Raw genomic sequence first — 12,697 nt, forward strand, 5'->3', positions numbered from 1 at the left:
GTGATGACAAGGGCAAGAGTTGAGATTTTGTTAGGTAAATCTGTACACCCAGCGCGGAGCTTGTACTCACGACCCCCACCCAGATTGAGAGTCACATGCCCCACTGGCTGAGCCAGCCAGGTGCCCCAAGAGTCGAGATTTGAACAGGGGTGCCAAGGGCCAAAAACTTTGTTTTCTGGGAGAGATGCAGGGACAGGTACTCCTGGTCATCAGTGAAACTTGCCAGTTAGCCTTTTTATTTGCGTTTCTGCTTAAGGAACACATGGGTGACACAGCTGTTAGCTCAGAGGTGATGTGATCATGGCGTGGGCTTCACACCCCTTTCTCAAGGTAGTGCTCATTTGTTCTATAATATGTTTATTATGTCTATCTTTGGCATATATTCCAAGTTATTAACTTAGTTAATATCTGTAGTTACTGTATCTTCTGAATTTTGCCTGTCTCTCAAGTTACTTCCTTATTCATTATTTATAGTTAATACAACCTTTGAGTTTTGCCCATATTTCGGAAGTTGCCAGCTTGCTCTCTGTTAACACTGATGAGTCTCTTGTATGCTGCTTGTTTTGTGTCTCTACAGCAGAATTGAATATATTCAAACAATACAGCAAATGCAGGTGTTATCAATAACTAGGTGCTTTTATAGCCTGTTAGTACAAAGCCCAGTCTTGTGTTTTTTCAAGTTTATTTTGCTTCCTACTGTTCCTTTAATAGATATTATTTATCAAATAGGAAATTCTTTCTTTCTTCTTGGTTTATCCAGGATATAGCTATGTTAGAGCCCATCCACATACATGACTGAACTGAAATAGGAGTGAGGGTTCCGGAAAGTTCCCTGGCAAGGAGGTCACAGACTGTCGACTACCTGTTGCTAGCTAACAATGATTCAAAACTTTATTTCAGACACCTTGAAAGGAAGAATTATTTTCTAGTTGTCTGTTACAGAACACAAATAGTAGTTTTTATCTGTAAGGCTCCCCCCTTTTAACCCTCTCTAGGACCTTATGAAATTTTTTACTTCCTTGAAAATCCTAGCTATTATGATACTATTTTAGAAAACATTTCATTGAAAAATCAAAGCCATGTAATTAATCATCTTTGATTGCCAGTTATGAAGTGGCATACATTAAACCATTTTTCTCTAGGCTGTCAGTTTTTTTGACAGAATAAGAATACGTTACCCTGATTTCATCATATTCCATTTAAAAAAACCTGAATTCTTCTTTAAGAGTTTGTTGCCTCTCCCCAAGTATTCTTCATTTGTTATCTTTCTTTTCATACATGGTACCAAGCCAGTCACCATAAGTAGACGTGTAAGATTTATAAGGTAAAAGACCTGAATATTTTTGGTTCTCTACTGCACCCCCCCCCCCACCTAAACTATGGCCTGGCACACAGTATAATAGGTACGTGTTAAACTGCTTTAAGAAGAGACCAATACGGTAGCTAAAAACCACCAAAGATTGCCTTTCATTTAACGACAGTCCAGGGTCCAGTGTGAGTAGGTGGCTTTGCTCTACAACATCATTCAGGGACCCAGGGTTTCGATGCCATTGTTGGGTTTTGTCACTCTGCCGTCCCCTAGAGTACTGTCCTAGTCCACCTGGTCCAGGTGGAGCCACCTGGTCCAGGCAGAGCCACATCCTACCTGCGTGTCTGCTTGTGGGAAGACTGAGAAAGAGGGAAGGGCTAGTAATGCCTTGTGTAAACCTGATCTGGACATTTCAGACGTAACTTCTGTTTGCCTCCCATTGACCAAGGCTGAGTCTCGTGAGCATATCAGCCATAAGGCAAGTACGGAAGTACAGGCTCTTGCCAGGCAGTGTTTTTCTGCCTAAAACTCAGGTAGGTCTTCTGAGAAATGCAAAAAGGGAAGACTGAGACTAATAGTTTAGTGACTGCTACCATAGGCACTAAGAACAAGCTCAGCAACAGTTAGAAGATTGCAAAATTTGTCCACATTTCAAAATAAAAAACATTTTAAGATTTATTAAAATACCTGAAGGGGCAAAGTGGTTATAGTTGAAAGGTCAGAGACCTGGGTTTGGCACTGTTGGTAACTAGCCGACACTCCTGTTACATTCCAGAGAGTTAGACTGGCAGGAATTTGAGACAGCTCCAGGTAGAATGGGTATAATTTCTTTCAAACTTATAATCAAAATGTATAGTTTCAGTCTTTCTTGAACTTTTGAAATGTGTAGTCAGCAATTTTCAGCAGTAATTAACATTAAGAAATCATACATAGTTTTAAACTCAGATTAAAAGTTAAAGTGTAAGGGCGCCTGGGTGGTTCAGATGGTTAAGCGTCTGCCTTCGGCTCAGGTCATGATCCCGGGGTCCTGGGATCGAGTCCCGCATCGGGCTCCCTGCTCTGCGGGGAGCCTGCTTCTCCCTCTGCCTCTCTCTCTCTGTCTCTGTCTCTCATGAATAAATAAATAAAATCTTAAAAAAAAAAAAAGTTAAAGTGTAAAAAAGTGTGTGTGTGTGTGTGTTACGGAAAATAAGTGTTTAGCTGCAAATATTTTTGAGGCCTTTGGATTTATCCTTTCATATTTCACATTTCCATTGATTTCCAAGCCTGTATGTGTTTACATTCTATTACAGATAGAGGCGTTTTAGAACAGACTTAAATGGGACCAAATTTTTCGATGGCATTACACTCATATTTATGTTATCTCTCTCGCCAGCCTAATACTGAGCTGTCAGTTGTGTTGTTTATAATGTCGGAAGTAAAATATAGTAGTTTCCTACAAAAAGAGATACACATTGAAGTATATATTTTCAGTTCTCATCATGAAGACATATATCCAACTTTCTCAAAATTGTGATGGGGGATACTAAATTCTTTGTCTTTGTTACAGTAAGTTTGTGAGTTTAACCTACCACTTTTCCCACCCTGGCCCTGTAGAGGCACTTTTGATGGTAGTTGACCGTTAGTTACTCTTTCTTTCTGACAGCAAATCAAGACAGTTTTCACATCATCTCCCTAAAGAAATATCAGGTGTTTATTTACATGCTAGATTAAATGATAGAGCTAAAAACTGAAAACATTTGAATTTGCTTTTCTCAGGATATGTCAGCTCAAGGATCATCGTCACAGCTTCCTAAACCTTTTGATCCTGAGCCAGAAGCTAAATACGGCACACTGGATGTGACTTTTGACTATGACTCCCAAGAACAGAAGCTTCTGGTAACAGTGACGGCTGTCACAGATATCCCAACACATAACAGGACAGGTGGCAACTCATGGCAAGTACACCTTGTTCTTCTACCTATAAAGAAACAGAGAGCAAAAACCAGCATCCAGAGAGGACCATGCCCTGTCTTCACAGAAACATTCAAATTTAATCACGTTGAATCTGAGATGATTGGAAATTATGCAGTTCGGTTTAGACTATATGGTGTACATCGCATGAAAAAAGAAAAGATTGTGGGGGAAAAGATTTTTTATTTAACAAAATTGAATCTTCAAGGGAAAATGTCATTACCTGTGATATTGGAGCCTTCTTACAATCATTCTGTGAGTATCTGATCAAAAAGTCTGAAGACGGTTTACGTCATGCTGTGTAACATATACATAATTTTTAAAAGCCATGATCAACCCAACAACTTTCTCAATTTTTTTTGCATGTGATAATCATACCTTTACAGAATTTCTAAGCCCCGGCTAGGTAGGTATAGTTTTTCCTCCTTCTGGAAAAGTTGCCCTTGAAGATTATATGTGATTCATTTTATGTATTTTATCCTTCACAGGGTCTGGTGCCATGTCTTACACGTTTGTTCCTTGGTTATATATTTATTAGATGATTAATTATGACATCAAGTGAACTCCTTGTAGAATTTATTGTTTTCTTTCCAGGTTAAAACGAAGGGCTCTAGCAAGACTGAGCCCTGTATCTTACTTAGTATAGTGCAGAAATTATTTGCTTTTATAGAATATGTACCGCTGCCCAGCTCATGACTGATTATGTTTCCAGAACTCCTGTGAACTTATTTTTAAAGGTTCAAAAGAAAACCTGGCCTTGTTATACTCTGCACCCTTTTTAAGCAAAGATTTTGCAGTATATCTGGGAGAATACTTAAGTTTGGTCTGTGAGCTGCTCTCCCTTTTCTCTTTTTTCCTCCATGTTCTGATCACATACAAGTCTCTCTCTTTCTCTCTCTCCATATTTTTAACTAAATTACCACATTGCAAAGCACAGGAGAGCTGAACAACTTCTTTAAACTGGGGAGATACATTATGCCACATAGTTATTTAGATTATGAGAAAATCTGTGATATGCTATAAATGTAAATTATGAATTATATTTATTCCTCTCTGGGTTATACTGAATTAAAAGCATTTTTATAATACAAATACGGAGATTTTAGAATGGATGTATATTTTTAAGTAAAAGTATAATATTTTAGAGTTGTTTTTAAGCTTTTAAAGGTGTAAGCACAAATCCAAGATCAGAGCCTCACTGAATTTATACCAGATAACATTTGATCTTACAGGACAGTCATTTACAATAGACGGGTTTTTTTTTTTTCCACCATACCATTTTAGCTACATGATTTCAACATTTTTAAAACCAAATGGTGATAGTAAATATAGTATATCCCTATTGGTTTGTAGGATAATAGCCTTTATTGATAACTTGTTATAATTTTAAATTGCAGAATTACCATTTTGGGGAAGTGTCCTTTTTAAAAACACAGTTATCAGTTTATCACAGGAGAGAGAAAAGAAAGTCCAGGCAATACTTCAGAGGGAAAAAGATATTTTTAATAAAATGTGAATAGTCTGCAATTCTTAATAGGATTTTAAACATTTTCATGATTTGGTCTGAGTGATGACTAGTTAATCTGTGGAAAATACATTCTTTTAGAGAAGTACCTGATTTAAATTAAAAGAGAATGGCTGTGTCATCACGAGGTATGTATTTTGTGTTTATTTACTTCAAATTATCCATTCCCAGTTCTGTATTAATTATATTCATTTCCCAATGAAAATGAAGCTATAGAAAATGATATGGTTTTATGTCTGGTCAAACTTAATTATTTCTGTACACACCTACAGTATATGTATTAGCTTATGGTCGTAGATTCTGTATTTCTGGCAACCAGTACAATAAATTTCTGAGGCATGTTCACAAAAAGAAGACAGTGCTGGACAAACAGCTTCTAAGACATAACATTTAAATCTGAATAAAACCATCTTCTGCTCTTGGAGAATTTCTTCTCTACATTGCCACACTCTCCAAATTTAATGCCTGTGTTTAATTGTTCTTCTCTCTTATCTTCTTTCCTGTTCTATCTTCTCAAAATCTCATTGCTTGTTTTTAGATTCTGTGCCAGAAGCAATTCACACCGCAGTTTTGTGAGGTCAAGATTCATAATTTTGTCTATCACTTGTCTTATCATAATAAAATACTACTAGAATGTGTGTGTTCTGTGTATGCTACAGTATTAATGTTCCCTTTGCTTAAGTTTTGATATGCAGAAATCATGTGATTATAGATTAATGGGTGATTTTAGCTTTAATTCTATAAAATGTAATATATGAGTGAGAAGTTCTTTCATAATGAGACATTTATTCTTGTAGCTTTTAAATAATTACTTGTTGTTGCAAGAATATTAGCCTTTGGCAAGGGACAGTTTTAATCCAGCCAAAAAATTTATATACTCGGATTAAAATATATTTGAAGCCTAGTTATAGTTTACCTTCATGGCTAATAATAGAAAAAAAGAATTCTACAATGTAACATTTAGCTCTATAGCTAGTTTTTCAGGAACTGATCAAATCAGTACATTGAGAGAAAAGTGACCACTATCACCCAAAGACTTTTTGAGAATTAAATCCTGAATTTTCCATAGGGTAGGATTTAAGTTGAACTTTAAGATAAAGATACAGTTTGATCACTGAATGATAGAAAATATACAAAGGGTTGGAAAAAACATGAGTTTTTTCCACTAGTTGTGGTTATAACCTTGGATAAATGATCTAATCACTTTAGGCATCAGGTTTCTCATTAGTAAAATGAGGGAATTAAACCAAATGTCCATCTCTCTCTGATATTCCAATTCTACTAGTTTATATTGGGAAAGGCGTTAGGTAAGAACAGAAATGGGTGGATTTTAGATGAGTTTTGTGTGCTAAATATATGACCTTTTGTTCGGACACTGATTATGTTTTCTTACTCTTCCCTATCTTTTCAACCATCTCCTAAGGTCTGAGAAAGCCCCAGCTACTAGTTCCCCGCCCCCCCCCGCCCCCACCGGGGTAAGCTATAAAGTTCACCTCCCAGTCTGACCGATAGCTAGGGCAGTCTCGTTATTTTTTTTTTTTTTTTTTTTTTTTTTTTTTTTTTTTTTTTTAAAGATTTTATTTATTTATTTGAGAGAGCGAGAATGAGAGAGAGTACATGAGAGGGGGGAGGGTCAGAGAGAGAAGCAGTCTCCTCGCCGAGCAGGGAGCCCGATGCGGGACTCGATCCGGGACTCCAGGATCATGACCTGAGCCGAAGGCAGTCGCTTAACCAACTGAGCCACCCAGGCGTAGGGCAGTCTCGTTATTAACTGAGAAAATACGAACTATCTTCCTGGAAACCTCAGTGCGGACTGAACAGAGAAGAGGGTGCTGCCCTCACCTCATGTCTGCATGAGGCTGATGGTGGAGGAATCGGATCCTCAGAGTCAGTAAAAATTCTGAAATAGCTTTGCTGGTGCAGGAACAGCATTGGTGCTAGGCAGTGACAGCTGTAGGAGAGAAAAGACCTTGGCACGGAAGTGTCCAGTGGGGGCAGCAGCAAAATTTCCTCACCAGGCCAGTTCTGCAGGACGGCTTTAGGTTTTGATTTTGAGAAGTTTACCCGATTCCTTTAGTAAATTACTATTCCACTTCGAGTTAGCTTCCAGGGTTTTCAAATAGGACCCTGACTGATAAATGTTGAAATAGCCGTAGGGTTTATTAGTTACTTGTTTTAGTGATCTCTTAAGCCATACTCAACAGCTAGAGTGTTATCAGTTACCCTTCCTACCGTGGTACAGCCCTCTTATAATTGGAATTTTTCTCATATACTCGACTGCATTCATATGGCACTCTTCCCTAGTGTAGAACCCCAGTTACCTTCTTCACCTGCATTTTTGGCTCTGCATTCCTGTGTGGAACAGCTGCCTGGAATAGCCTTTCCTCCTTTCCTCAGTCCAGTTGTATTTCTTAGTCAACTTACTAGATTTCTTAATAGTAATGTAGATTTTTTCTTATGATTTGTTAATAATGAGACTTCATTCTGTCTCTCATGAACATACACAACCCTTCCTTATACGGACAGTATTTAGTTAGCATGATGTGTACACAGTGTGACTAGCTAGAAAATGCGGGCTTCGGTCCTACAACTGCAAAGGACTGCATTCAGCTAACATCTTGAAGGAGCGTAGAAGTAGATTCTCGGCCAGAGCCTTCAGGTAATAGCCCAGCCCAGCTGAAACTTTGATTTTAGTCTTGAGAGACCCTAAGCAGAGAACCCAGCTGAGCCCATATGGCCTTCTGACCAACAGAAAACGTGATGAAATTGAAGTTGTAATGCTAAATGTACTTAATAGGCACCCAGGATGTCTGTGTTCCATTAAGTCTGGTTCCATGTTATATTTCTGTGTGAATGCATAGCATCTGTAGTAAGTAGACATGGGAGTGGGTGGGCTTGTCTCAGGGGTGAGGAAGATCCTCAGGAACTCTAAGACTTAAAGGCTGGAGAAAGGAAGGGTAAGGTAGGAAGAAAGAGATAGCAAAATATCACAGAAGCCAAGAATCAGTTATAAAGGAAGGACTGATCAACTTTGTCAAATGCTTCTAATGGAACCAATAATCTAAGTATTGAAAACTGTTCATTGAATTCAGGATATGCCAGTAATGGGTAGCCTTAGAGGGACAGATTTGGGTGGGGTAGTGAGGGCAAAATCCAAACTAGAGTGGCAATCATGTGGACAACCTTTACACCAAGTTTGGCTATGAAAATAGGAAGGAAGAAGAGACAGTTTTTGGAAAGTAGGGCTTTAGGAAAGATTTTTTGAGGTTAGGAGAGACATGAACATGCTTAAATACTGACACCATTGATGTCATCATTGGTGGAGGGTACAATATGGGGTTGCTAATTGAAGATGGGCATTATTTGATATGTCTGGGATGAAGAGAGAGGCAAAAATGTTGAGTATTTTTAAGACATGTATTTATATTTTGGATCATGAAATCTCAGTTGAAGAGAGAAGTGAAGAAGAGAGAAAGGGACTGATAGGCAGGCAAAGGAAAGGTTGGTGGACTGAAAATCCCAGGGATATCAAGGGACAGATGTGAGAGGAGGAGTTGAAGAAGTACAGCATGACAAGGGAATGTGACTAGAGAGAAGACTGCTTTCAGTTAATGCGGTGGATGGCAAGGGTCCAGAGTGGGCATCTGAGAGGAGTAGGAGGCAGAATCACTGGAGATGGGTAAGTTGGTCAGGAGAGGCCAGGTTCTTGGTGGTTAGGTTATCCACATGGACATTGAAGTCGCAAAAGATACTGGCAGAAATTGAAGTGTAAAAGAAGATTGAATTAAAGATTATTGTTCTCAAGGAATGAAGAGGAAATGTCCAGGACGGACTATCTAGGAGGACAGGGTGACATAAACCTTAAAGAAAAATAAGTTATTCTGCCCTATAAATTCAGAGGAGGAATGTTTGAGAAAGCAGCAGAGAACTTTGCTTTTTGACCCTAAGGCACTTTAGGTGTGAGGGAATAGCCAGGATGAGAAGTCTGCAGAGGATGATGTATCCTCAGGGAAGAATTGGGTTTTGGTTGAAGTAAGATGTTGGGGTTCAGAGAAGAAACTAAAGTTCTGGAGGAGTTTATCATAGATCAGAAGGACCAGAGGCATAGTGAAGAGTTAGAAAAGGAGGAGCGTGATGGAAGTTTGTGGTAGTGAAGAAGTACAGAGAATAACGGAATGAATGTTAAAGCAAGAGACCTGGCCAATATCATCAGGGATTCACCTTCATTTAGATTATTCTGAAATGTCAGTCCTGATTATAATTTGAATCTATTTAAATCTCAGATGTTAAAGTCTAATTTAAATCCCATCTTTATAGAAATTTGTTAGATTGTTTCTGATACAAATTTAAATTAGTTGATCTTCTCTGTCTTTGTATACCAAGTATGGAATCCTGGTTATTGCTGTGTGAATGTTGGTTGGAAGGATGGGTGAGTGGGTAGGTGTGGTCCATATTATTTCTGAGTTATTGCCTCTGATGCTTGTTTCTGCAGCTAGTCATATGTTTTCTTGTTATTGAACTTGTTCAGTGTCTTCCTTCTAGATTTTAAATACTTTGAAAATAGAGTCTGTGTGTTTGACTTACATGGTTTTAGTTATACTTAACTTTTCATAGAACTAGAATATAGGTGTTCAATGAATACGTGTTAAATTGATTTATTAACATGTTCAGGTAAACCCGATAGTTCTAAAATTCTTACTAAGGTCCAAATAACATTATTCCCTGACAGGTACCAGTATCCTTAAAATAGCCCTGTTAGGAATCTTCTATGACCTAGAATCCAATAAGCATGATCTTAGAGTAATTAAGTAGGAACACATCATGAAGTATTACTCCTAAATAATAATCAATGAGGGACATGTATGTTTATATTATTTCCTATTCAAGAGTTTAATGCCACAGTCTTTTAGAGTGATCAGTCTTCCTCATGACTTACTGAAATGATGATCTTCTTTTAGATACTTGCTGTTTCAACCTTTAATTCCTAAAATTCCTGTATCTCAAAAATAGCCTATCTTTTTTGTTAATAGACTGAATTAATTTAGTTTGATATTTATACTGTGACTTTTATTATTAAGACAGGTAAATTATTGCTCATACTCTGTAATTGAAATGTGTGTCCCTCTAAGAATCATACTTTAGTCTGTACTATTAGCAAATGTCTTTTAAAACTTGGCTTCTCCCTTTTTCATATTCACTACATTCACATACTACCTTGTCAGAAATTTACATTTTCTAAATGTAGATTACACTCCTTCATCCTAAAGCAATTTAAAGTAGATACTTCACGATAAACTGATGATCACAGTTAACAGTTACTACATGAAGGGGAAAGCTGCATGTGTGCAATTTAGGTCCCTAGATGATAACACTAATATGACTCATGGCTCACTTTAGTATAAAACTAAATAGTTACAGACCTATTTAGAGACAGTTATTCAAAGTAGGTGAGCATATATTATCAGTGGAGAGGAATAACTCTAGTCTCACATGAAGAATTGTTATCAGATAAATCTTTCAGTGAAAGAAGCTAAATTAGAGCATAAAAGGAAGCTTTTCGTTTAAATCAGATCTTACTTTACAAGACAAAAAGAAATCAAGTTTAAACCCTATGTCTCAAGAAATTTTGAACATGCAGAAAAATTGAGTGGGAAAAACTGAAATTTCAGTGGTTACTATTTTGTATATGGAGTATAGGGAATAAAGAACATCAGCTCAACTGGGATTCATTCCGTTGAACCATCCAAGTGCTAAACTATAAATTACTGAGGACCAACCTATACTTCCTTCTTGTTTCGTGGGTTTTTTTGTTTCCTAAAGCCAGGAAATTAAAGAATAAGCTTAAGTACAGGTATTGTGTTCCTTTTCTCCTATATTTTATTTTATGCAATTAACTTTTCCAAGATACTGATTTCAATTATTTGTGATAATAATGAGAGAAATTAACAAACGCTTTATGGGAAGACAGTACTATTTGATCAATTTAGAGTGGAGTAAGGATTATGACAGTTATAAATTTAGGTTCAAGAGGGCAGCATATTTCTATAAGAACACTCTAAAGTGCATTAGCAAGAGGGGATAATGTAATGTACTTTATAGAAACATCATGGAAAGATATTCAACATTCAAATTATAAATATTGACTGCTATTTTTAAAAAGTATTCTTTTGGAGGGTCTAGATGGTGGATATCCTGAATACATACCTTCTTCATTAATACCAACCAGGAGTTATATGCACTTCCCTTTAAAGGTGTGCTTTAGTACATTATCATGAGCAATTCCCTTTCTTCTGGGTTGTTGAACAATAATGGAAGAGTTATAGCCACTGTGCATGTTGTTTATGTGGTGCGGTGGCTGATAATTAATGAACAATAACATTGAGTGAGGTTGTCCTTGAGGCCTGCCTTTTACAGATAAAAGAAATAGCAAACAGAAGCAACGTTTAATTTTTTCTTAGTCATTTCCCCCCATCATGTTCATATTAAATAGCAGGGCAGTATCCAGTGGGCAGATGTGTTTCAAAACCCAAATCCTCAATTTTAGGATTTTCATGTTTAAAGTCTTGACAGATAATTTAAAATAGTAAGTTCTTCACTGGAAAAATTATTAAAGTGGTACTAATTTTGAAACATGGTAGATATGAAAATGTATTTTATCAGAATATATTTTTTAAACCGACCAGTAACAATAATATTGCTTATAGTCTTTTCATCTGAATTAATAGTATTGAGGATGCATCTCCCAAAAGAGTTGTGGTTTTATCTGCTGGGACATTTATTTTGAACTTGACAGGGTTTAATGCTACTTTTCTAGAGTAATGCCTATTTAGGCATACAGTGCAAATTTAAAGAGAGCTGATAAATACTAATTACAAAAATGTTTTTCTCATTAGAAAATTTGAAATTTAATTTAGAAAAGCAGTTTTACATTTGACACATAAATGTTCTTGGAATGGAATACGAGTTTAAATACTGATCAGGCCTAGGACAAGGGAACTGAATTTTTAAAAATTAAAGTTAAAGGAAATCTATTATTAGTGAGTTTTCAGTCTGATCATCACATTTGTCCTATGGACTCTATAGGGACCTGTAAGGAGCCAGAAAATATCTCCATTTGACAGTTACATTTTACTTAATTCTATTCAGAGCAAAGAATAATTCTGGTCAAAAAAATGATAGTACATGATAAGCCTGAATATCACTTCCCGATACTGTTTCTATTAGGCAGATATATTTAAGTGATTTCTATCACCAAAAATGAGCCTGGTCGTCCTGCATATGCCGTGTGTGCTTATTCATTACTGGAAGCTCCTGTTCAAATGAAATGCATGTTTCTAAGTGTTGAGCATGCAGAGGTATTCTTGGCAAAAGCCTAATTCTCCCTAGTGTATATATTAGCGCCAGGGATACGACTGGAGTATGTGACCTGACTACTTCACAAGGTTGGGATGAGTAAATGAATGAGCTACAGGAAAACCTTCATAGACTAGAAATATTAGTTGTTAACTTGAAATGAAATAGGTTATCCTTAATTTGAATCATTCTGCCATCATTTACTGTTTTTTAAAGATACTCTCGTGGTGCCTGGGTAGCTCGGTCGGTTGAGCCGCCCGACTGTTGATTTCAGCTCAGGTGGTGATCTCAGGGTCATGAGATGGAGCCCCCGCGGGCTCCGCCATCTGGGGAGTTTGCTTCTCCCTCTGCCCCTCCCATTCATGCTCTCTCTCTTTCTTTCTCTGTCTCTCTCTCTCTCTCAAAAAAAAAAGTACTCTCTTATCTAACAAAAAATAATGTCTTATCCTTCCTTTATCTAATCTTAGACCTGCAATTGTTTATATAGGCTATATCTTACTGGTTTATAGTGGTCTTTTTATAATCTGTCACTTTGGGCAGCTGATTACTAGAATGGT

General features: G+C 37.0%; 1 protein-coding gene across 2 annotated transcripts in view; it reads left to right on the top strand.

The window, feature by feature from the left end:
- Positions 1 to 12,697, top strand: part of SYT14 (synaptotagmin 14) — a 138,727-nt gene that overhangs the window by 75,666 nt on the left and 50,364 nt on the right. For both annotated transcript variants that reach the window (XM_021682529.1, XM_021682530.1), the window contains exon 4: positions 3,068 to 3,517. In XM_021682529.1, coding sequence (XP_021538204.1) covers positions 3,068 to 3,517 — 450 coding nt within the window. The remainder of the gene's footprint in view (positions 1 to 3,067; positions 3,518 to 12,697) is intronic.

Source organism: Neomonachus schauinslandi, chromosome 6 (genome assembly GCF_002201575.2).
Source record: "Neomonachus schauinslandi chromosome 6, ASM220157v2, whole genome shotgun sequence".
Lineage (NCBI taxonomy): Eukaryota > Metazoa > Chordata > Mammalia > Carnivora > Phocidae > Neomonachus > Neomonachus schauinslandi.